General features: G+C 49.5%; 2 protein-coding genes across 2 annotated transcripts; one reads left to right on the top strand and one right to left on the bottom strand.

Moving 5' to 3' along the window:
• Positions 1-1,370: 1,370 nt before the first annotated feature.
• LOC147354329 (cell adhesion molecule CEACAM18-like) lies at positions 1,371-8,408 on the bottom strand. The gene is given in 6 exon segments (XM_086349405.1): positions 1,371-1,422; positions 2,721-2,844; positions 4,273-4,589; positions 5,228-5,441; positions 6,813-7,169; positions 8,357-8,408. Coding segments are annotated over 6 exon segments (1,116 nt in total).
• A 7,081-nt stretch (positions 8,409-15,489) lies between these two features.
• LOC147354330 (myeloid cell surface antigen CD33-like) lies at positions 15,490-19,689 on the top strand. Its single transcript, XM_086354010.1, has 6 exons — positions 15,490-15,591; positions 15,656-16,036; positions 16,242-16,520; positions 16,745-16,798; positions 19,203-19,269; positions 19,615-19,689. Exons 1-6 carry the CDS (start codon positions 15,558-15,560, stop codon positions 19,685-19,687), a joined length of 888 nt encoding a protein of 295 aa, XP_086210136.1. The 5' UTR covers positions 15,490-15,557; the 3' UTR covers positions 19,688-19,689.
• The last annotated feature ends 3,490 nt before the right edge of the window (positions 19,690-23,179 follow it).

Consider the following 23,179-nt stretch of genomic DNA (forward strand, 5'->3'; position numbering starts at 1 on the left):
TTGTACAATCAGGGTTGGGCAATCACTAGATGACTTTATCATGTGCTTTCCAGGGTTTTTCCAAAGCCTGTTCATTGGACAAAATTCAGGCTTGCACAGAAAAACCTGATGAACCTATTCAGGACTATCACAATCAGCCTCAGATTTGAAAGAAGATTCTGATCTTCCTTCAAATGTTGCTTCCAGCCAGGTAGCTTGTAACTCCATGGTTGTTAAAGGCTGAACTGGAACCTCTCTGTCTCATAAGAAGGACCAGGATGGGCTGGGAAACTCTGTTGGAGATTTAGCTAATCTCTTTCTTCCTCCCTCCCTCCTTGTTCCCCTTTCCTTCCTTTCATTCTAACTGCCATGGTGATGAACAAATTTGCTTATATATTTTTGGACACACCCATGAAGAAAGTTCAGAAAAAAGTTTCAGAAATGGCATTATGGGGTCTGAACTAATTTCATGATGTTTTAAATTTATTGGGTTATATTTTCTCTTTTTTTCAGATTTTTTTTTAATATTTTTTTTTAACTGAAGGATAATTGCTTTGCAGAATTGTGTTGGTTTCTGCCAAAGTATTGGGTTGTCTTTTCTAACTATGAGAACAAATTATACACTTTGTGATGAAAAAAACCGCACTCAGAATATACAGTAAAGTGCAAAGAAGGAAACTGAGACAGAACTGCTGATAATTATCATTTTACTCAATTTTTGCACAGATCTGCATATTTACTATATGTACATCATGCATACATACGTATGTAAAACGTGGAGACAGTCATACAAACTGTAAAATTTTATCCATATCCATCAGCTAATACATGGTCTGTATTGTGCGTTTCTAACTCGGCATCAAGTCTGAACATTTTGCACACCAGTGAGTCTCGTTGCCCAGCGAAGTTTCTAACCATGACAGATTCACGTGACATGCGCTGTGCCCCGTTTAAGCAATTCTCGACTGTTGGACATGTGTAGATGGTTCCGTCTCTCTGTTACTGGCGATGCTTAGATGGGGCATATTTGCAGCCTCTCTGATGGTCCCACAGGGTCAGGTTAAGGAAGTGGAGAAGTTGGAATCCTATTTACTGTGGGGAGGAGGCGTGGGAACTAGAGCCCGCCCCAGTCTACATCCCATTGGCTGGTTCTGATTGGCAGATGGAGTGGTCAGTAGCCATGTGCTCCTGGGCTTCCCCACCCTCTCACCGCCACCCGCCCCCCCCCCCCCGCCCGGTCCTAGGAGCAGACTGTAGACTTTGTATAGGAGCCTCCACCTCCAATGCCAGAGTGACTGGCCTGAGTCCTTTGCTTTACTGTCGGTTCCAGCCAGTCCCTGGGCCACTTCCAGCCCAGCTCGTCTCTATGGGGTCTCTCACCTCCTTGCCCATCAGGTCGTGTCCTCCATGTCTGAGGTGGACAGTCGTACAGACCGATTTGCCCTATGGAGAGGAATTAGGGAATAAGTCAAATCTGGGATCCACAGGAAACTGTAAGAATATAGGAGAGTCGTGGGTAGATGAGAGGTCACTGCTTCTTTCCAAGCCCGCACATCCTGAAGGAACCCCAGGAGTAGGAGGTGATGAATCTAGAGGCTTCTACACCAAAAGTCCCCACACTTTTATTGATTTTTTTGCCTTTGTGATTAGATAGCTTTCCCCCCATACTTTTAATACATCTGAGGTCTTAAGTTCTTGGAGGAAGACGTCATGGGTCATGGGATGGTGGACTGTATGGTCAGGCCACTCAGAATGGCTGTTCTCTTGCTCTCAGTCCATCCCCTGCCTGATCAGTGCCCGCTTCACCTACAGCCGACTCACATCACTGACCTGCCTACGCCTGCCACAGAACCCATGCTAAGCTGCTTCAGTCGTGTCTGACTCTTTGCGACACTATGGACTGTAGCCCACCAGGCTCCTCCATCCTTGGGACTTCCCAGGCAAGAGCACTGGAGTGGGCTGCCAGTTCCTTCTCCAGGGGATCTTCCCAACCCAAGGATCGAACCTGAGTTTCCTGCATTGCCAGGCAGATTCTTTACTGCTGAGCCACCAGGGAAGCCCCACTGAAATGATTGACCCCAAATGTTTATAGCGCTGAGAATGGAAATCTTTGCTCCACTCTGTTTGTATAACTAATGCCAGTCCCTTCATCCTCCACAATGTGTGTCTAATCCCCACATTACCCTCCAGGGCAGTGTGACTCTTCATATCCTCCAGTAGGGGCTGGGAGGACGTGAGAGGAGGAATGCTCTGCTCAAGGTCACCCATCCAGCTGGCAGCAAAGCTGAGTTTCAAACCTAGATTTTAATCATCTCTCCACCCAATCTCTTCCCCTGCACCACTGACCTCTGCCACCCGTTTCCCCAACTTCTCTTGGTAACTAGTGACTACCATGACCAGATACATGCAGGATACTTGGCACGCACCCCTGTTATTCTCACACCTGCCCTTCTAGGTTGACCTTCAATATCTACACTGTAAACACAAACAAACTGGGCTGAAAAGATGTCACTGGATGAAACCTCACTGCTGTTTAGAGGCATGGCTGACCCCAGACCCTTATTCTCCCCTACAAGCCTCTGCTCCTTGAGAACTATTTGTTTGCCCAGATGACCCCTGACAGCCCTGTTCCTGGCTGATCACTTCCCCTTCTGGTTCTGCCTCCCCTTCTCAAGGGTGTGCTGGTCTTAGAGTCCCAGTCCCCAGTTGGTGTCCCACCCTGGGCCCAGAGTGATGGGTACCTGGTGGAGTAACATCTGATGAGGCCCAGAAGGATGAGTGTAAAGAGGAGGACATAGCCCAAGATTGACGACGTCATGAGGAAGTTCAGGAGCAGTGTTGACATGGTGACATCTTGGCTAATCTCTACAAGAAGAGGCATGGAGGTCATGACCGGCCAATCGCTCATCCCTTCATTCACCCACACATCGGTTCCTCGGAGACTCACGAGCCCCTACCATGTGCGAGCACTGTTTCGGGTACTAGGGGCTCAGCAGTGAACAAAGCAAACTTCCTGCCCTAATGGGACTGGCATTCTAGCTGTGAGTTAACTGGGAATTCTAACTGGTGGACAGTTGAGAATTAAACATAGAGACATCCAGATTCACAACAGGCGGCAATAACTGCTCTGGCAAGGCTTCAACCCCCGTCAGGGGAGAGAAAGTGCCAGGGTAGGGTGGGCTGCATACACAGGGTCATGAACTCTTTCCAGGGGCATTCATTCACTGAGCTCCAACTGTGTGCCAGGCGCTATGTTAAAAACACATTGGTGATCAAAGAACTTGCCCAGCCTCTGTCCTCCTGAAGTTTAACAGTGCAGCATGTGTCAAATGGCATGAAATGAGGCATCATACATACACAAAAATTGTATCATTCGATGCTTAGTAAATAGTGCAGAGTGACTGAAATAAATGTCTCCAGCCCCCATTCAGCGTCCACTCATGTCATTCTGAGCCAGGCTGACAGCTCCTAGTGCCTGCAACCCCATCAACTAGAACCCTCACTACCAAACTGCAAAGGGGGAAACTGGGGCTCACAGAGGTGACGCTGAGGCCCCTATTCACGCAGAGGGGCAGCAGCAGAGCTGGGATTTGATCTTAGGTCACTGGGCTCCAGAGCTCCTGCTCTTCACGGCCCTGCATGCCTGCTCTCTCCCAAGCCTGTCCATCTTTCTCCGTGGTGTAGAGGATCGGACGTGAGGTCCCTGAATAGGTGCCTCCCCCACGTGCAGACTCCTTCCTAACCTGCTCCAGAGGCCACACCATGGACAGCTCCCAACGTCCCCTGCACCACCTCCCCTGGCGTGTTCCCACTTCGTCATCTCAGAGCAGCCCCATGGATCTGTGGAGGGCAGAGGCTGTGAGGTCAGACAGCCAGGGTTTGAATCTTGAGTCCTCTACCTATTAGAACTGGAGCCTTGAACAAAGCATCCAAAGTTTTTGAAGCTCCATTTGCTCACTTGTACAGTGGAGGTGATGGTAATAATGGCCACTTACACTGTAGGGAGACTGGAGGGTCACCCAGGTTAGAATGGTGGCTGCTAGTGTAAATGCTCAGTCAGTGTTGGCTGATCCTGCATCCCTGGAATTCACTCCAACTCTGACCTGAGGACTCCGGGGGCCTCATAAAGGAAGCAATCTGGACTTGGATCTGGGAGGTTGGGGGGGCTTCATCTGACCATCGTGAGGATGGTAACACACAATGAAGAGGGCATTTCTGATGACAAGCACTGCCTAGGCAGAGGCATGAGAATGGCAGGATTTGGAGAGAGCAAGGGGCAGCTGCTGCACTCACTGGGCACGTGGGCCTGGACCTGGACTTCATCGTACAAGATCTCGTGGGTGGCAGAGTTCTCCGGGATGCACCTGTATCTGCCCATCTGGTCCCAGGTCAGACTTAGGAGGGTGATGTTCTTCTCTGAGAAGCTCAAGACAGAGATATTGTGGATCCAGTGGTACTTGATTTGCGGTCTGCCATCAGAAAGACACTCCATCTTCACTTGGGAGCTGATCTCAGCAGGCAGGATGCCCTGGTAGTTAACAGGCATGCTGAAGATTATTGCATAGGAGGGTCCATCTGCAGAGACAGGGCAGGACACCCGGACTATGCTTCTGACCTCTGGGGGTCCTGTCTCCTCTCAATCCACAGGAAGTCTCCCTCTTACCAAGGGTGTCCCCACTCTGCCCCAAGTGGATCCCCAGACCCACCCCATGAAGGCAGGTGGGCCAACATAATGAGAGTCATCACAGTGTCTTCTGTTATGGAGACTTACTACGGGCCAGCTATCTGGCTGCCCTTCATGTCACAATAAAATAGGTGTAGAGTAGAAGCAGACAGGCTTCTTTGGTGGTTCAGAATGTAAAGAATCCACCTGCAATGCAGGATACCCAAGTTCAATCCCTGGGTTGGGAAGATCCCCTGGAGAAGGGAATGATAAACCACTCCAGTCTTGCCTGGAGAATCCCATGGATTCCATGGGGTCGCAAAGAGTATGACGAGACTGAGCATGCACTTAGTCCCTTCTTTACACAAAAGCTAGATGTGCGTGCATTCATAGTATTTCTTGTCTGAGAAGTAGGGATTAGGGCCCTCAGTTTAAATTGAGTGGACTGGGGTTGTGAGCAGTGAGGATAATTCTGAAGTCCAAAGCTTCAAACAGCCAGAACTGGGATCTGAAGCCAGGACAGCTGTCTTCACGGTGTCTCATGCCACACTCTCTGCCTGTTTTGTCATGATGTCCTTGGGAGACCCTGAGCACTGCAGCAGTGAGTCGTTGCTCCTGATCCTTTTGATGATGAGGGTCTTAGTGTCTGGAGAGATGGTCACGCGTTCAGAGCTGGACACCTGTGTGTAGCCTACAAACCAGTAGACATTCGTGTCGTTCGTCTGGCAGATGGCAGCCACGGAGTCTACATTCAGTCCTGCGTAGCTGGTGTTGACTGAGATGCCTGGGATTTCAAACACTGGGTGAAGCAGGAAGGAGAAGATTAGGGGTTGGATCTGCATCTCCAAGCTCTGTTCCTCTCCATAGGGGCTTTCAGAGCAGGCTGGGAAGAAGCCCAGAATTATAAGATGGGATCTAGGATCTCGGGGCTGAGACAGACAGGGAAGCAAGGAGTGGGCACAGGTAGTTGAGATGCAGGCGATCCCCTGAGCTTGTGGTCCTATGGGCGGAGCCATCCCTATAGCCGTTCATTGCAAAAATGGTGAGTTCTTCCCATAGGCATGTTGTCATGTGGTTCTTTCTATAAAACTTGGACCCTCCATCCATGGAACCATGGGGTCGTATGGACTGAGAAATGGTCTGTGCTCTCCATAACAATTCCTCCTACTCTCTGAGTCCCATTCCCTTTACAAATACTTCCTCTAACCTTACAACAGACCACACTATCTCAGATTCTACTGACAAGAGGATCAGAGAGGGAAGACTACGGCGATTTGTTATATACAGAGTCAGAGGTAAGCAAAAGTCTTTCAGTCTTCAAAATTCACACTGTCCTGCCCTAGCCCTGTGGAGCCCCCTGGAGGTCGGTGGAGTAGACAGAATTCCAAGATGACTCCATGATCTCCACTCCCTACTATAACCCCTGTATAATCCCATCCCCTCAATGCCGGTAGAACTTGTGACTTTCTTGTAGGCTATAGAAGATGGCGAAGGGGGTGGGCTGTCACTCCCATCATTGTGTGCCTGTGAGTGCTCAGTCACTGAATCCAACTCTAGCCTGCCAGGGTCCTCTGTCCACAGGACTTCCCAGGTAAGACTCCCCAGGCAAGAATACTGGTATAGGTTGCCATACCCTCACCCAGGGGATGTTCCTGACCCAGGGATTGAACCCACATCTCCTGAATTTCCTGGATTGCAGGTGTATTCTTTACCCATTGTTATATAAGGTTCCTTCTCACCACTCTAGAGAGAGATACTGTTTTTGACCTTGAAGAGACGAAGAGCCATGATGTGAAATCCTATGGACAGAGTCACCCATAAGAGCATACCCCTGGCTGACACTTTGTGAGTCTCAGCACTGGAAATGGCTGAGCCATGCCTGGACTTCTGACTCACAGAAATGAGTGTTCTTTTAAGCTACTAAGCTTGAGGCTATTTGTCCTATTTGTCACGCAGCAGGAGATAACTAATACACTGAGAGGGAACTTGCAGCCCTTGCACATGGTGAGGGTCCTGTCCCTGGGGAGAAGCTAGACTATGATCTACCAAGACTCCGAATGTCATCTGAGGGCAGGTGGAGACTAGACACTGTGAGCTCCAAGGAACACCACTCCCCAAACCTCCAGATTCAACTCAGTGCAGTCGGGCAGTGGGGCAGCTGCCCACTCACCTCGAATCTTGAGCCAGACATTTGCTCTCTGGGTGTCATTGATAGCGTCCACCCGCACGGTGTAGCTCCCTGTATCATTTAATCAAGACTCCTTGATCAGCAGGGCACCTGTAGGGGACACTCTTTCCCGGCCACTGTACATGGGCCCATTCTGCTGGGAATGAGATGTGGTGTTGTAGCTGATAATAAGATTTTCCTCAGTGTCATTTGTACCCCGGTGCCAACTATACTCCTGAACATTTTTATGGGCATTGTTGAAAATCAGGAGGCTCCGGTATCCCTTCAAACCTGTGAATGGGTCTGGGCTGATGTACATTTGGCTGGAGGCCTGGGTGATCTCACAGGCCAGCAGACTGGCTGAGGAAGACAAACAGAAAAAGACACACACACAGAGGTTTATACCCACAGGTGACGATCCACAGAGACACTGGTGAATGGGTTTCTAGCTCCGAAGGACCCCCGACCCTTCTTCTCCCTGTCACCTCAGCCCCTGCCCTGGTCCATTCTTTCATCATCCTTTCCCAGGCTGGCCTCCTCTCGGGATACTCAGCCTCCAGCCCATCCTCACAAGTCAGTTTTGTGAATCCTTACGAAGCCCCACAGGTGATCCTGCTCTCCCTCTGCTTATGTATCTTCCATGGCTCCCCAGTGCTCTCACACTCTTAGAGAGTGAACTGGTCTGTAGGACCCAATGTAGGCTCTTTTTGAGTCACATCTACCCTACTTTACCACCTCCATTCATTCACTCATGTATTCATTCATTCATCAGAAGACACAGCATCCAGGCTGTGTGTCCCAGTCAGACATACAGATCTCTCTTGACCAACTTCACTTTCTTCTGACTTGGGTTTTTGCACATGCTCTTCCCCATTTCTAGATCCCTGGCACCCTAGCTCTCTCCTCCCCATGTCCATCTTCCTTGTTGACTCACTTCTGTGTCCCCAGCTGCCCAGAGGTGAGGGTGGAACCCAGCAGGAGGGCTCAGAATGGTTATCTGGGTGGATTAAACTCCCCCAAGAGGATTTACACTGTCTTGATTTACCATATAGGTTCAGTGGCATGAAAATGAATGGTGGTGGGGATCTGTTATCTGGGCAGGCATCTGATGCTTTGGGAACCTCTTCCATGGAGGAGGCAAAGATAGTGAAGACCCCCTCCCCTAGAGCTCCAGGTGTGAACTTTAGAGGTTTTGGAGGACAGTGTACATGGCCACCAGGGAAACATGAGAGTGGTCAGTATCAGGAGGAAGCACAGTGTTTTGGGGGAAAGTGAAGGATTGGGAGGGGTCCTGCCAGAGAGGTGGTGGAGGGGATCAGGGCAGAGGAAGTCAACCCAGAGGAAGTGATTGCTGGGATTCAATTTCATCATGCTTTGTGGTGGGTAGAGATGAATGCTATCTGTGTGTGTGTGTGTGTGTGTGTGTGTGTGTGTGTGTGTTGGGCAAGCTGTGCCCAAGTGTGTGAGTTCATGAAAGTTCTACTGAGGGTCCTGGGTCACTCCCTTCTCCCCCTGCACCCCATATCATACTAGCCTGACTCTCTTACCCACAAGGACTAGTTTTCTCCAGAGTCTGCACCTGGGTCTAGAAAGGTCCATGAGTCACTCTGGTCCTCCTGCTGGAGGGATCTCTCCAGGGTCCCAGCTGCTTCTTGTGCCCTTTTACAGACCTGTGTCTTCTCAGGCCCTGAGGTGTGGTCTCCACCCTCTTCCTGCTCAGAGATGGACTCTAAATCACATGGTGGGAGGGGCTGGGGAGGAGACACTCTTCTGAGTGGCCGATTATCTTTAGGACTTGATACCCACAAGGAAGGACCTGGGACATGTGGCAGTTTACAATATCAATGACCATTATGTGGAATTTTTGATATCCCAACCTACTTTTCTTAAAACAGAATTGGACCACCTGTGACCAAAAAGAGAACAAACAGCATCACTCATCACTTAACTTTACAAGGGTTTTCAGTCACTACCTGCTGCAGTCTCCCACCAACAGTGCACCCTGAGAGGAATTCAGGATGAGGTACTCTGTGCTTTGGATAATCAGGCCCCAAGATGCATAGCTCAGGAAGAATTTCAATGACCCAGACTTCAGCATCAGTCATACTCAAAAAAAGCTCTAAATGCATTAACTTGGTATATCTGTTCTTTGTAATGAGCAGTGATCAGTTACTAAGATGTGTGCTTGATGATATATTTTCCCCACCCACCGAATGCAAATACACACTGGCTCCTCCCCTTTCTCTTTGGAGCCATTCCTCAGAGCTGTCTCCCAGGCTACAGTCCTCAGGAAGATCCTGAATAAAACTTACATACTCTGTGTTTTGCTTTAAGTGGACAGCCTTCAATACAGTCAGCCTAACTTTTCACCCTGGTTTCACCAACTCATCAGTTAGTTCATATGCTTATAAGTGAAGGCTTGCCAGTGACTCCACCACTGAGTGAAAGCCACTAATTGGGGAAAGCCTGAAAGGTCTCTAGGATTACTATGGGGAGGCCAGCCTGCTAATTTAATATGTGGTCAGGCTTGGGCAATCACTGGGCCACTTCATGTGATTCCTAGGGGTTTTCCAAAGCCTGTTGATTGGACAAAATTCAGGCTTGCATGCAAAAATCTAACAAACCTGTTTATTGATGGGGCCCACATGGGGTCTCACTGATAAGATGGCTCGTTATGTCAACCTCGCAAACAAAGAATAAAATCACAGCGATCTGTGAGACTGACCAAATTGCCCAAATGGCATCCTGTTATCTCGCTGGTGCCCATCTTCTCAAAGCTGCAAGACCACCAGATTCCAGACCTCCAGCTACAGACCATCCCTTCAGAGAATTTTTCATTAGTGGGGTATAAGAAGGACTCCATCAGAAAGGGAGGACGCTGGTTCTCCTTAAGAGCCACTCACCCTCTCTTTTCCCTCTAATAAATTTCCCTTTTCTTGCCTGACTGCCCGGCTTGGTCTCTTTTTCTCTGCACTTGCCTTACATTTATGACTATCACAATCAGCTTCAGGGTATTTTAAAGGATATTCTGATCTTTCTTCAGATGTTGATTCCAACCAGGTAGCTTTTAATTCTATGTTTGCTAATGGGCTGAACTGGGACCTCTCTTTCTCATAAAAAGGACCAGGTGGTAAGCGCTGTCGAAGATTTAGCTAACCTGGAAAAACAGCTCTCTCACTCTCTAGAGGAGCTCCCTAAAAGGAAGACCCCCCAAATTCTTCATCTTTAATTCCAGTCATTGAAGATCCCTCAGTGAATGCAAGACCTTCTTTGTTTCTGCTCTTATTGCAAAACAAAAACAAAGACAGGACATTGGAAAGGACTATCATAAAGTAAAGGTCTTAAGGCGCTTTTTTCCTCCCAGTTCTCAATGATGGAGTTCTGAGGAGCTATAGGACCTCTTGCCCCTTTCTCCTTCTTCACTGGTTTGAGAAACATTTCTCTAGATTGGGAGTAAATCTCTCTGGTCCCAGTTCATGCAGTAGACACACTTCTGGTGCTCGACCCACTACCATAAAACCTCCCCTGCCTTGAGCACTAAAATCATCCAAACAGTGGGGATCTCCAGTGAACCCCAAGAGATTCTTGCCTCTGAACCTGCTCCCTCTGTTTAGACCTCTGAGGTGCTCATCCTTTCTCCTTTGATCCTTCACCCTTCTGGATTTATCAGGTTGAGACTCCTTAAAGAAGTATCATGCTGTCTTATCTTTCTCCCAAAGGGGAAAATAATTCTAGAATTTGACAGCAGCCAACCAAGCGAATTAAATGACCCTCTGACATCTTTTCTTTGTTCCATCCCTGACAAAGCTAAAGCTGAACCTGGAAACACTGATCAATTATCTCTACGGAATCAGCTACCCTCCTTACGGGCAAAATCTCCAACTGGTAAGTCACAGTACACCTCCCACCAAAATCCAGTGAACTTCCCTGGTAGTCCAGTGGTTAAGACTTCACCTTCCAATGCAGGACATGCAGCTTTAATCCCCAGTCAGGGAGCTGGAATCCCACACGCCTTAACAGTCAAAAAAATAAACCATGAAACGGAAGCAATGTTGTAACAAATTCATTAAAGACTTTTAGGGCCTCCCTGGTGGCTCAGGGGTAAAGAATCCACCTGCCAATGTAGGAGACACTGATTCGATCTGTGATCTGGGAAGATCCCACATGCTGGGGAGCAATGAAGCACAAGAGTCACAAGCACTGAGCCTGTGTTCTGCAACAAGAGAAGGCCGCTCAATGAGAAGCCAGTGCCCCACAGCTAAAGAAGCCCCCACTTACCACAACTGAAGAAAAGCCCATGCAGCAGTGAAGACCCAGCACAGCCAAATAAATAAAGTTAAAAAATATATAAAGACTTTAAAAACTCAAATAGATCTCTCAAAATCGCTTTTCAGAATTAATATCCTATAAGAAGATCTTCAGTGTTTCCCAGGTGGCACGTTCGATCCCTAGGTTGGGAAGATTCCCCAGGAGGAGGGCACAGCAACCCACTCCAGTATTCTTGCCTGGAGAATCCCTTGGACACAGGAGCCTGGTGGGCTATGGCGCATAGAGTTGCAGAGAATTGGACACAACTCAAGAACCTTGGCACACACGCACAAGAAGTCCTTCAAGGCTTAAAGACCATCATAGAAGATTACAAAGCTCAAAGCCCTTGTAACAGTCCCTGTTAACACTGCCATTTTGGCACTGAGGATGAAGGTCTGTCCCGCGTCTTCAAGGGATAAACAGAACTGCTGAACTTTGACACTGTTATTCCTAACGCTCATATGTTGTGGGCATCCCTTCCAACCATAAGTAAATTCTTTACTGTAATTGATTTATGAGTATAATCTTTAGTGGGCTTTCCTGGTGGCTCAGCTAGAACTGGTTTCATTCAGAGCCCAATTCCAGTTCACTACAGGAGCTAAGGGGCTTCCCAGGTGGCGCTAATGGCAAAAAACCTGCCTGCTGATGCAGGAGATATAAGAGATGCGAGTTCGATCCCTAGGTCTGGAAGATCCCCTGGAGGAGGAAAGGGCAACCCACTTCAGTACTCTTGACAGAAAATCCTATGGACAGAGGAGCCTGGTGGGCTTCAGTCCATGGGGTCCCAAAGAGTCAGACATGACTGAAGTTGGACAGCATGCACGCATGCAAGAACCTAAGAGTTAAAAGCAATGAGACCCTCAAAAGGCCCCTTCCACTTGGGAGGTGCCTACAGGTTTGGAATTCATTCCAGCCTCCAGAGACTCACTCTCTTGCCCTCAAGCAGACCCGGAGCTGGACTGATCCATTCTGTCCTGGATTCCTTATAATTTGGAGCATCTTGTTTGAACCCTAGCCAGGAGCCTGAGGTTTCCTACCTCATCAGACTCTGAATCAGAGACATCTGATGGTACTGGGGAAATGATTCCCTCCAGAAAGACCTACTAATACTACTACTGAGTCCAAGCTCGCTCTGCTCACCACATGAGAGGCCAGTGAATTGGAGACAAACCTGCAGAGGCAAGGGATACAGCTTTATTCAGAAAGCCCGCTGACCAAGAGGATGGCAGACTTAAGTGTAAAAATAACCCTCTTATTGGGGTCTGGAAGCCAGGATCTTTAACAGATCAGAGACTGGGGCAGGGGGAGGTGAGGAGACAAAGTAAAAAGGTCATTAATCTTCCAAATATCTCCTAGAATGGCAAGCCTCGGGCAGGGGATGTGTTAATTTCTTCCTTCCTGTAGCCATCCACAAGTGGACAGAGTCCTGAACAAGGGCTCTTCAGTTTTAACAGTTAGGCAGAGGGGCAAGTTCTCTGAGGCAGGCCATTATGTATGATCATAATAACAAAAGTAACGAAAGCAAGTCAAAGAGACAGTCCCAACCTGGAATCAGAATTAGCTTTTCCCTGCGACAATATTGGATATGGCTCCCCTTAGCCAGTCCCAGAGCTCACCTGGGGGCAGGTGGCAGCCAGGGAAGCTGTCTCATAGAGTCCTTAATCTCTTTCTAGAGCTCAGCTTTGTTCTTTTTTATCAGAAGAGCAAAATGTCACAGCCCCTCCCAGGGAAAATTTCTACCAGGTGCAATAAGCATGTGTGCGTGCTAAGTCACTACAATCTTGTCCGACTCTTTGCGACCCCATGGACTGTAGCCCACGAGGCTTTTCTGTCCATGGGATTTTTCAGGCAAGGATACTGGAGTGGGTTGCCATGCCCTTCTCCAGGGGATCCTCCCGATCCAGGGATCAAATCCGGGTCTCCTGCATTGAGGACAGATTCTTTATTGATTGAGCCACAGATGTTAATAAATTTTCATCTCCACCTATTTTTTAGGCCTGGAGAGCACCAGGAATATTAACCTGGGCCCTTTGTGCAACTGCAAACAGGCGGAGCCCTAATAACTTCCAGCCCGCTGTCCTCCTAGACCTGCTAGGCAAAGCCCCATCACCCCAAGTGCATCGGACTAGCAGGGGGAGCCGTGGAGTTGGGAAACTCGGCCACCCTGATCTTGGTCAACATGGTAACCCACTCCAGTATTCTTGCCTGGGAAATGCCATGGACAGAGAAGCCTCACGGGTTACAGTCCATGGGGTCGCAGAGAGTCAAACACGACTGAAGTGACTGAGCACGCAGGCAATCGATGAAGAGTAGTAACTGATACATGCCCCGGAGCGCCTTGCTCCCTGGTATGCAGGGTGTTGTGGTTTAGTCGCTAAGTCACGTCCAACTCTTGTTGAAGGAGGAAACAGAACAGGTCCTATCTTAAAAGCAGGACTCCATCTTGGGCCGGACTGTGGACTTTGAGCTATATGCCCCCTATCTATGGAAACAACATACCAACTAGAAAACCAGGCCCCGGGAAGGAAGAGCCCCAGGGCTCCCGGTCCCCTATAAGAATACCCTAATTATCTGTATAACCGAATAGAATCATACATTCTATTATGCTTGTTGGGGTATGACCACTATTGATAATTGTCCACTGTTAACTACCTAGGCTTAAGGCATATGAATCAAGAGTTAACTTTGATTGTATCTTTCTTTTCCTTTGTTCAGACTAGTTTCGGGGAATTTGGGGAGGTGGCTTTAGGCACGTACACTTAAGAGTATATAAGGTTTTCACAAAAACTGGTTGGGGTCCTTGGCTAAGAGGAGACTCTGCCTTACACCCGCCGGTGTAATAAACTGCACTCCACTACCTGCGATGTCCTTCTAAGTGAGTTTGTTTCTCGAACACGTGGCTACAACATTGCGACCCCATGGACTGTAGCCCACTAGTCTCCTCTGTCCATGGGATTCTCCAGGCAAGATACTGGAGTGGGTTGCCATTTCCTTCTCCAGGGGATCTTCCCGACCCAGGAATCAAACCCAGATCTCCTGCATTGCAGGCAGATTCTTTACCTACTGAGCTATGAGGGAAGCCCCTGGTACCAGAGCAGGTTCCAAAGGACAGGATGCAGAGCCAGGAGAGGCGGCAGCAGGTCCCGGCTTCCCAAGTGCCTTGGGTTGTTCATTGCCCTCTCTGGACTGCAGCATCTCTCTGAAAGATGGGTAAATGAGCACCATCTCCCAAGACTGCCAAGCTGCGATAAGAGAAGGTCTGAGGTTCCTCTTCTGCACTCAAGCACGCACCCATGCACACACACTTCTGTCAGGACTTCCTCTTGCTTCACAGGGCTATTGGTTCCTTGAAAGAGGGAACCTAGATATCAGACAATCCCAGAAAAGAGCTTGGCCCTTCCCATTGCCTCTACTGTGCCCACCTGATGAAAAGAACTGACTCCTTGGAAAAGACCCTGATGCTGGGAAAGACTGAGGGCAGGAGGAGAAGGGGACGACAGAAGATGAGATGGTTGGATGGCATCACCGACTTGATGGTCATGAGTTTGAGCAACCTCAAAGAGATGGTGAAGGACAGGGAAGCCTGGCTTGCTACAGTCCATGGGGTGCAAAATCAGACACGACTGAGTGACTAACAGTTTCACGTTCACTTTAGGAGGCTAAAGCTTTCTTTTACAAACGAGAGGCAGGGGACATGGGGTGGTCTGTCTCTGGGAAAGGCCCTTAGGGTCTTGGTCAATGTCAGCTCCACACCTGCAAGAACTGAGGACCTCTAGGGTCTGGACTAGGTCCCAGTCACTGGGTTCTCAGTCCCAGCACTATTGACTTTGGGGCTGGATGATTTCTGTTGCAGGAGTAGGGGCTGGGGGTGGAGTATAGCATGTTAAGAAGCTTCCCTGGCCTCTGCCCACACCCATCAGATGCCAGTTTCACCCAATATCCAAATGTCCCTTGGAGTGTTGGGGCAGGGATAAGAATAGTCTGCACAACAAGGTGACCCTCCCTGGCCAGGGCAGCAGGACCCAGCCATCCAGACATCTACCACATCCCCCACCCCACATGCCTCTGAGGTCTGCAGACGCCCCTGGCAAACTCATGACAGGTCAGGAGGCGCCTCCACCAAGGTCCAGAGGCCTGGAGGTTCATAAGCCACATTCCTTGTCTCCACTGCACTGCTGGATGGATGAGCCCCAGATGGGGTCAGGACAGGGGTCCCCTGCTTGTCTGCTCCTCTCTGGGCAGGTCTCTGAGGTCTCTGGGCCCAGTGGTGTCCTGTCTGCTGTGTGTGGAGCGGGGGGAGCTCTGGCTCTGAAGTTCCTCTTCTATGAACAGAGTCTCTTGCTCCTCCCCAGCTTCCCATGGGTCTCCCCACAGCCCTACCTCCCTCTCCCTTCCCTTCTCTTTTCACACAAAGACGCCCAGACACCCTCCGGCTCAGACATGCCGCCGCTGCTGCTACCGCTGCTGTGGGCGGGTGAGTGGACCGTGGGGCAGGGGTGGGTGGGGCTCGGGCTCGGCTGATCCTTGATTTCCCGCAGGGTCCTTGGCTCTGGGTCCGAATTACTGGCTGAAAGCACCGCGGTCCGTGTCGGTGCAGGAGGGCTTGTGTGTCCGCGTGCCCTGCTCTGTCTACTATCCCAGCGACTTCCACAATGGTTCTACCCCTGTTCACGGCTTCTGGTTCCGGGAAGGGGCCAATAAATTCGTGGATGCCCCCGTGGCCACAAACAAATTAGATCGTGAAGTTCAGGAGGAGACCCAGGGCCGATTCCACCTCCTCGGGGACCCCAGGGACAACAACTGCTCCCTGGAGATCAGAGACGCTAGGAAGAGTGACAGAGGTTCCTACTTTTTTCGTGTGGAAAGAGGAAGGATGAAATGGAGTTACGTGTCTGAACAGCTCTTCTTGAATGTGACAGGTAAGCAGTGGATCTAGGAGAGGCCACAGTGGGGGTCATGGAGGTCCCAGGGAAGGGCTGGGGTGGGGGCCCCTCCTGGGAGGGGCTGAGGGTAAAGCAGGTGGGGGCTCAGAGGTAGGGGATGGACTGAAGCCTGAAGCTTCTCCTGGGGGGCCACACCTCAAAGCCTCCTCCGGATCCCCCGTCTCCCCCCTCCTCTCACCAGCCCTCACCCACCAGCCCCACGTCCGCAGCCCAGGGGCCCTTGAGCCTGGCCGCCCCGGAAACCTGACCTGCTCTGTGCCCTGGGCCTGTGAGCGGGCCACGCCGCCCATCTTCTCCTGGACGTCAGCTGCCCCCAGCTCCCTGGGCCCCAGGACCCCCTTCTCGTCAGTGCTCACTCTCACCCCACGGCCCCAGGACCACGGCACCAGGCTCACCTGTCAGGTGAAGCTCCCCACAAGCGGGGCGATCGTGGAGCAGACCATCCTGCTCAATGTCACCTGTGAGTGAGGGGTGAGGATGCCGGGGGCCTGAGGGTGTGTCGGGCAGGGAGGCGAGGCTGCGGATTTGTGGTACTCTTGTCCTGGAGGCCCGGCTGGGGAGGGGGCTAGAGGGACACAAGGCCTGTCCCGCCTGGGTTCTGCAGATCTGGGTGGGGTGGGGAGGGGATGACTACACTTCCGTCATCCCGGTCCTCCCACTGAGGATGGAGATCCTCTCTTCCAGTCCAGGGTGCTCCACAGAGCCCAGTGACCAGAGACTTCCAAGGAAATAGCACAGGTAGGAAGAAGGTCCCCTCCTGGGCTGTCAGGAGTGAGGCTGCTTCTGGCCTAGGGCTGGGCTGGTCTCTGCTGGTCCCTGCCTCACTCTGGACCCACCCCAGTGACCAGAGCCCCCTAGTGGGTGAACCCAGTGGTCCCTGCCCCTCCTCTGTCTCCATGGCCACTGTGCCCAGCTGTCCACACTAGCCCCTCACTCCCCTGGGACTTGTCCACTTCCTCCTCTGCTCCCCAAAAGCAGGGCGACATCCACAGGGCAGAGCCCACCCCTCAAAGCCCCTCACCACCCACGACCTGACTCCTTCAGCTCTGCAGTTTTTTTTTCTTCCCAATAGCTTGTGACTTATGCATGTTTTGATGGATCATATATTTTGAAAGCGTTTTGTTTTCACCAAGGCCCTATATGGTGAAACCTTTTGATCTTTGCCCGTACCAAATGAAAACTGGCATCTCTACATGGCATTGCTTATTTAAATGCATTATTTTTATTGAGGAAAAATCAGAGAAAATAAAATCGACCGTTTTAGCCAGTTTAAAATAGACAATAGTTGGCTTCGAGAACATTCACGATGTTGTACAAGTCTCACTACTCCCTAAACCCACCCATCTCAGATCTTCATCATCCCAGAGAGAAGCCTGGTGCCCATGAAGTAGTCACTCACCACACTGTCCTCCCCAGCCCTGGGCAACCACTGACCTGCTGTCCGTGTCTATGGATCTGCCTATTGGAGACATTTCATACAAGTGCAGTGTTACAAGACTGTGGCCTTTTCCATGTGGCTCCTTTCGCATAAAAAACCACTTTCCAGGATCATTCATTAAGTGTGTATCAGTATCAATTTCTTTTTGTCTGAATAATATTTCATTGCATGGATGGACCAGCTTCTGTTTATCTGTTTAGCAGTGGTTGGACCTCTGCGTTGTTTCTACTGTGGGGCTATTACAACGCTGCTATGAATGTTGCTATAGTTTTTTGGGTTTTGATCACTGACTGCAGTTTTCTCAGCCATTTACCTCGGAGTGAGATTTCTGGGTCAAATGGTAGATTCTACATTTAAATTTCTGAGGAAATGTCAGCTGTTTTCCACACTGACAGGACCATTTTACGTTCCCACCGTCAATATATGTGGGTTCCAATTTCTCCAGATCCTTGTTGATGTTGTTATTTTCCTTTAAAACTGCAAAAGAAATTTGGGTGTGAAGAAATATCTCATCATGATTTCAATTATGTTTATGGAGTGAGTAATGATGTCATTCCTTTTTTAAAAGGAAATTATTGGTCATTTGGAGAAATCTTTTTATCCATTGTTCCATTTTTTTAAATTGCAATGTTTGTCTTTTTGTGGTTGAATTGTAAGTTTTTAAAAATATAGGCTGGATACTACATACATATCGGATCTATGATGTGCAAATATTTTCTCCCATTAAATGGGTTGGCTTTTCACTTTCTCAGTAGTGTCAATTGATAAGCAGAATTTTTCGTTTTCATGAAGTCCAACTCATGCATTTTCCACGCTTTGCGCCCCCCACAACCCCCCCCCCCCATTCAACTGCTGGAAGGTAAGGGCATGGGGATGGGGTGAGGCGCAGGCACATGGGGTCTGGCATCCAGTGAGTCAAGAAGGCCTGGAGTCCTCGTGGGAGAGGAAGGACCCAAGATGAGGTCCAGCTGGTGAATTTGTCCTCATCCCACCTTCCTGCAGGGCAGTCAGGGCACGTGGCAAGGTGGTGCTGAAATCACTAAGTGGCCTCTTGAGGGGGCTCCAGTGAGCTCTGGTTCTTTATGACTCAGCACAGAAAGGATTCATCAAGAGGCAAAGTCACAGATAAGAAGTGATTTATTAGAATAGGACGCTGAGGAGGCTTACAGGCCAATTTTCCAGAGGGTGCCATGGCCCAAGATCTCAGTGGTTTACAGTCTCATAAAGAAAGGAAAGGTGGAAACAGGGAAAAGATCACCTCCTTCTTCATTCTTGAGTAGACGTCACATTTCCTCACTAGCTCCCCTTCCACATCATGCTGGGGAGTCTGCTTGTCCCCACATGGTCCAGCTGGGGCTGCCGTGGCATCATGGAAAATTCACATCTCAGTACACTGAGGGTCTTTCACTTTTAAGGGTCCTCTCTCCGTAAATTATTATTTTTTTATGTGTGCAGACAGCACGTCCTAGGGCTCATTAACTCACCGAGCTCACCGGGCAGGTTGTGGGGTCTCATGCCACAGTCATTGTATCGTTTGGGGCCACGTCTCATGCTTCACCTGCATGGTTTTGTTGCTAAGCAAGACTGCTCTCTTGAGTGACCATTAACTTGCAGGGTCTCTCATACTTTTTTCTTTACCTACGATCCCCTAGTGGGCTTAACGATTTAATCACCTACTTTGTTCATTTACTCTGTCCCTGCCAGTCCTGGTGGCCATCTGGGAAGCAGCTGTCAAGATCCCACTTCTCTTCCTCTGCCTTCTGGCCCTCCTGTGAGCACTGCCCCGGGAGAGAGGAGGGGTGGGCAGGGCAGGGCACAGGGGGCTGCACCTTGAACCAGCACCACCGGGGGTGGGGCAGGGCCAGCAGGGGGCTGATGGGAAGGGGGGGGTGTGGAGTTGGCAGTGCTTAGGGTTCCCCTGGGGTATGGGCTGTCCTCTGTCTGGCGTCAAGGTTGGAGATACCTGCTGTGCTCTGGAAGGTCTGTGGGGTCAAATGACATCTTCCACCTGTCACCCCTCCTGCCCCTGAACAAGGAATGGGGGATGGGTGAGTCTGCAGCCCAGTTGCACCCTGTTCTGGCCGAAGTGAAACAGCCTGGTCTCTTCTTCTCTCAGCGTGAAGTCCTGCAGGAGGAAGACAGCCAGGCCGGCAGGGGGCACCTCAGATGCAACCGCCATCCCAGGTTAACCCTTCAGGTGAGTGATGCAGGCATCTCACTGCCCAAGATCACATTGCACACCTCCCCCAGGATGGCCTTCAGGATTGCCCGGCTCAGCGTGGCCAAAGAAGAGCTGCCATCTTCCTCTCCAAACTCACTTCTCTGCTTGGCTCCCTGTCGCACTGATGACAAGGCAGCCTCTAAGGCCAGATGTTGGGGAGGGGGCAGGCCTTCCCTCCTCTGGGATCCAACAATTCACTAAATGCTGTCCATTCTTCCTCCTAAGCACAGCTCATCTTGAAGTCCGTCTCCTCCCTGTCCTGACCCTGGTCCTTCCAGCAGCCTCATCTCTTCATTGAGTCACTGAACCGATGCATCTCCTGCTTCCTCTCCCTGGGAGACACAGCCCTCCGGTCAGAGGACTCACCAGAGAGTTCTCGTCCACTTCCCGCACAGTCAGAGCAGCTTAGCTTTGTTTCCTCCCCACGCAGGGGATGGCGGGGCCCACACTGCAGGCTGGATTCAAAGCCCTGGTGGGCTCTCCCCTGCTGACTCTCCACCCAGATTACCCCTCTGTCTGCATCTCCCAACATCTCCACACCCAGCCTGGTCAGAATCAGGGACTCTGAGACTGTATGTGCAGTTCCTTCTCCTGAAACACCCTTTCCTCTCCATCCCTGCCTCTCTGAGTCCTCAGCAACCTTCAGGCTCAGTCTTCAACATCACTGTGTGTGTGTGTGTGTGTATGTGTGCACTTCATTGTCTGGTTTTGGTTGGAAGAGCGACATACATTTAATTATAGATTATTCATAAAGTATTACTGCATATCTACTCTAAGCCATCTAGTTGTAGGTGCCCAGCGGGCATCAGTGAATACAACATCAAAATTCCGTGTCATTGGGACTTCCCTGGTGGTTCAGTGGCTAAGACTTCCCTCCCAATGCAGGTCAGCTGGGTTCGATCATGGGTCAGGGAGCTAGATCCCACATGCTGAAACTAAGAGTCCACATGCTGCAACCAGAGATCCTGCATGGGGCAACTAAGACAGCTAGATAAAAAAAAGTAAATAAATATATATATATTTTTAAATCTGTCATCAAGCATAGGGCACAGATTTGTGGTTGCCTAGGGGAAGGCTGGTGGGGGAGGGATGGACTGGGATTTTGTGGTTAGCAGATGCAAACTGTGATATATAGAATGGATAAACAGCAAGACCCTCATTCTACTGCGTAGCACAGGGAATTGTATTCAACATACTGTGATAAACTATTATGGAAAAGAATATGAAAAGGAATATATATGTATATATAACTGTTAGGTAGTTAGAATAGGAAAAAGGAGTCCAGAATGGCGGTGACTAAAAGACAAGGAAGGGAAAAGCCCGTGAAAATAGAACAAAGGAAGGTCTGAGGCCCGGGGTGAGGACCTCTGGTAGAACAAACAGCACTCTTGGCTAGCCCAATTTACATAACGCAGGCCCAGGGGGAGGAAAAAACATATAAAAAGAGGAGCCAAAGGGCCTGGGGGGCGGGGTTCTCTTCTGCACACGTGCATGTGTGTGCCCTCTCTCTCTCTCTCTCTCACTCGCTCTTCGCTTTGCGTCTTTTGGGTCGGCATGCCCTCATGCCTTGAGGATGTATTTTCCTTTATCTTCTAAATAAAGCTGAGCTGTAACACGGAGCTGTAACACTGATCTGTCCGAGAGCTAAGACACGGTCTGTCTGAAGGCTTTAATGTCCTTCACTTCAAATTTTTGTGATGACGAGACAGAACTGAGGAAATCACACACTCCCCTGACATAACTGAATCACTTTGCTGGACAGCAGAAATTAACACAACATTTTGTAAATTGCAAATCAACTATGGTGTGGTGTTGCATGCCTGCTCCACCGTTGCCAACTCTTTTGTGACCCCATGAACTGTAGCCCGCCAGGCTCCTCTGTCCATGGGATTTCCCAAGCAAGAATACTGGAGTGGGTTGCCATGGCCTCCTCCAGCGGATCTTCCTGACACAGGGGTCAAACATGTCAATAAAAAAGTTTATTTTTTACAGCTCTATCATGAAGTAGCTGTCCTTCTGGAAACAAAGATACAAACAAAAGGAAATAAGGAAAAAAAATGAGAGTGTTTGATGGTAATATGTGTTTAGAGAAGCATGACCCAGGGAAAGACCACATGACATTTAGGGGGACAATTTTGTATATTCGAGAGGTGAGGATTGAGCCAAGACTTGATGATGGTAAGAAAGCAGGTTCTGTGTTCACCTGAGAGAGTTATCCCAAGACAGTGGGTGTGAGGGAGGGGAGAAGGAGCGTTAAAGCTCTAATGCAACTGTGTTGTGCTGCGGAAGCAGCCAGAGGCTGGTGTGTGACAGGATAGGGAAGAAGGGACATGGGGAGAAGCTGGGGGGATCCTACAGACCCCGAGGCAGTACAGACTTGGGGAGGGCTTCAGGCCAAGGCAGTATCCAGAAGTCTTTGAGGGGAGCAGTCATATGATTGAACTTTCATTTGAGAAGTATCTTCATGAAAATGCAAATAAAAACCACAGTGAGGTTCAATGGCCACCAGTCAAACTCACCAAAGAGTCTACAAGTGGTAAGTGCTGGAGAGGGTGTGGAGAAAAGGGACCCTTCCTACACTGTTGATGGGAATGTAAACCAGTGCAGCCACTATGGAGAACACAATGGAGGTTCCTTAAAAAAAGAAAAATAGAGTCACCATATGATCCAGCAATCCCACTCCTGGGCATTAATCAGGAGAAAGCTCTAATTCAAAAAGATACACGCAGCCCCATGTTCATAGCAACACTATTCACAATAGCCAAGATGTGGAAGTAACCTAAGTGTCTATCAATTGATAAAGGGATAAAAAAGATAATGGTCTATGTATATAATGGAATATCACTCAGAAATATTACTAAAATGAAAAGAAATGATGTCATTTGCAGCAACATGGATGGGCCCAGAGATTATCACATTAAAGTAAGTCAAAGACAAACATTACATAAATCACTTATATGTGGAATCTAAAAAATAATACAAATGAATGTATTTACAAGACAGGCACAGACTCACAGACGTAGAAAACAAATTTATGGTTACCAAAGGGGAAAGGGGATGGGGAGAGGGATAAATTAGGGGTTTGGGTTTAACTTAGCAGTTTGGTGTCTGACTCTGTGTGACCCTATGGATGATAGCCCTCCAGGCTTCCTTGTCCATGGGATTCTCCAGGCAAGATACTGGAGTGGGTTGCCATTTCCTTCTCCAGGGGATCTTCCCGACCCAGGAATCAAACCCAGATCTCCTGCATTGCAGGCAGATTCTTTACCCACTGAGCTATGAGGGAAGCCCCTGGTACCAGAGCAGGTTCCAAAGGACAGGATGCAGAGCCAGGAGAGGCGGCAGCAGGTCCCGGCTTCCCAAGTGCCTTGGATTGTTCGTTGCCCTCTCTGGACTGCAGCATCTCTCTGAAAGATGGGTAAATGAGCACCATCTCCCAAGACTGCCAAGCTGCGATAAG

This window comes from Bos grunniens, chromosome 18 (genome assembly GCF_055505025.1).
Source record: "Bos grunniens cultivar Pamir isolate PY7600 chromosome 18, Bosgru_T2T1.0, whole genome shotgun sequence".
Taxonomy (NCBI): Eukaryota; Metazoa; Chordata; class Mammalia; order Artiodactyla; family Bovidae; genus Bos; species Bos grunniens.

Bases quoted from the DNA above. Each gene is read 5' to 3' on its own strand.
- LOC147354330 (XM_086354010.1), top strand. From the start codon at position 15,558: ATGCCGCCGCTGCTGCTACCGCTGCTGTGGGCGG. The intron at 15,592-15,655 runs GTGAGTGGACCG...GATTTCCCGCAG, and splicing joins GCTACCGCTGCTGTGGGCGG to GGTCCTTGGCTCTGGGTCCG. The intron at 16,037-16,241 runs GTAAGCAGTGGA...TCCTCTCACCAG, and splicing joins GCTCTTCTTGAATGTGACAG to CCCTCACCCACCAGCCCCAC.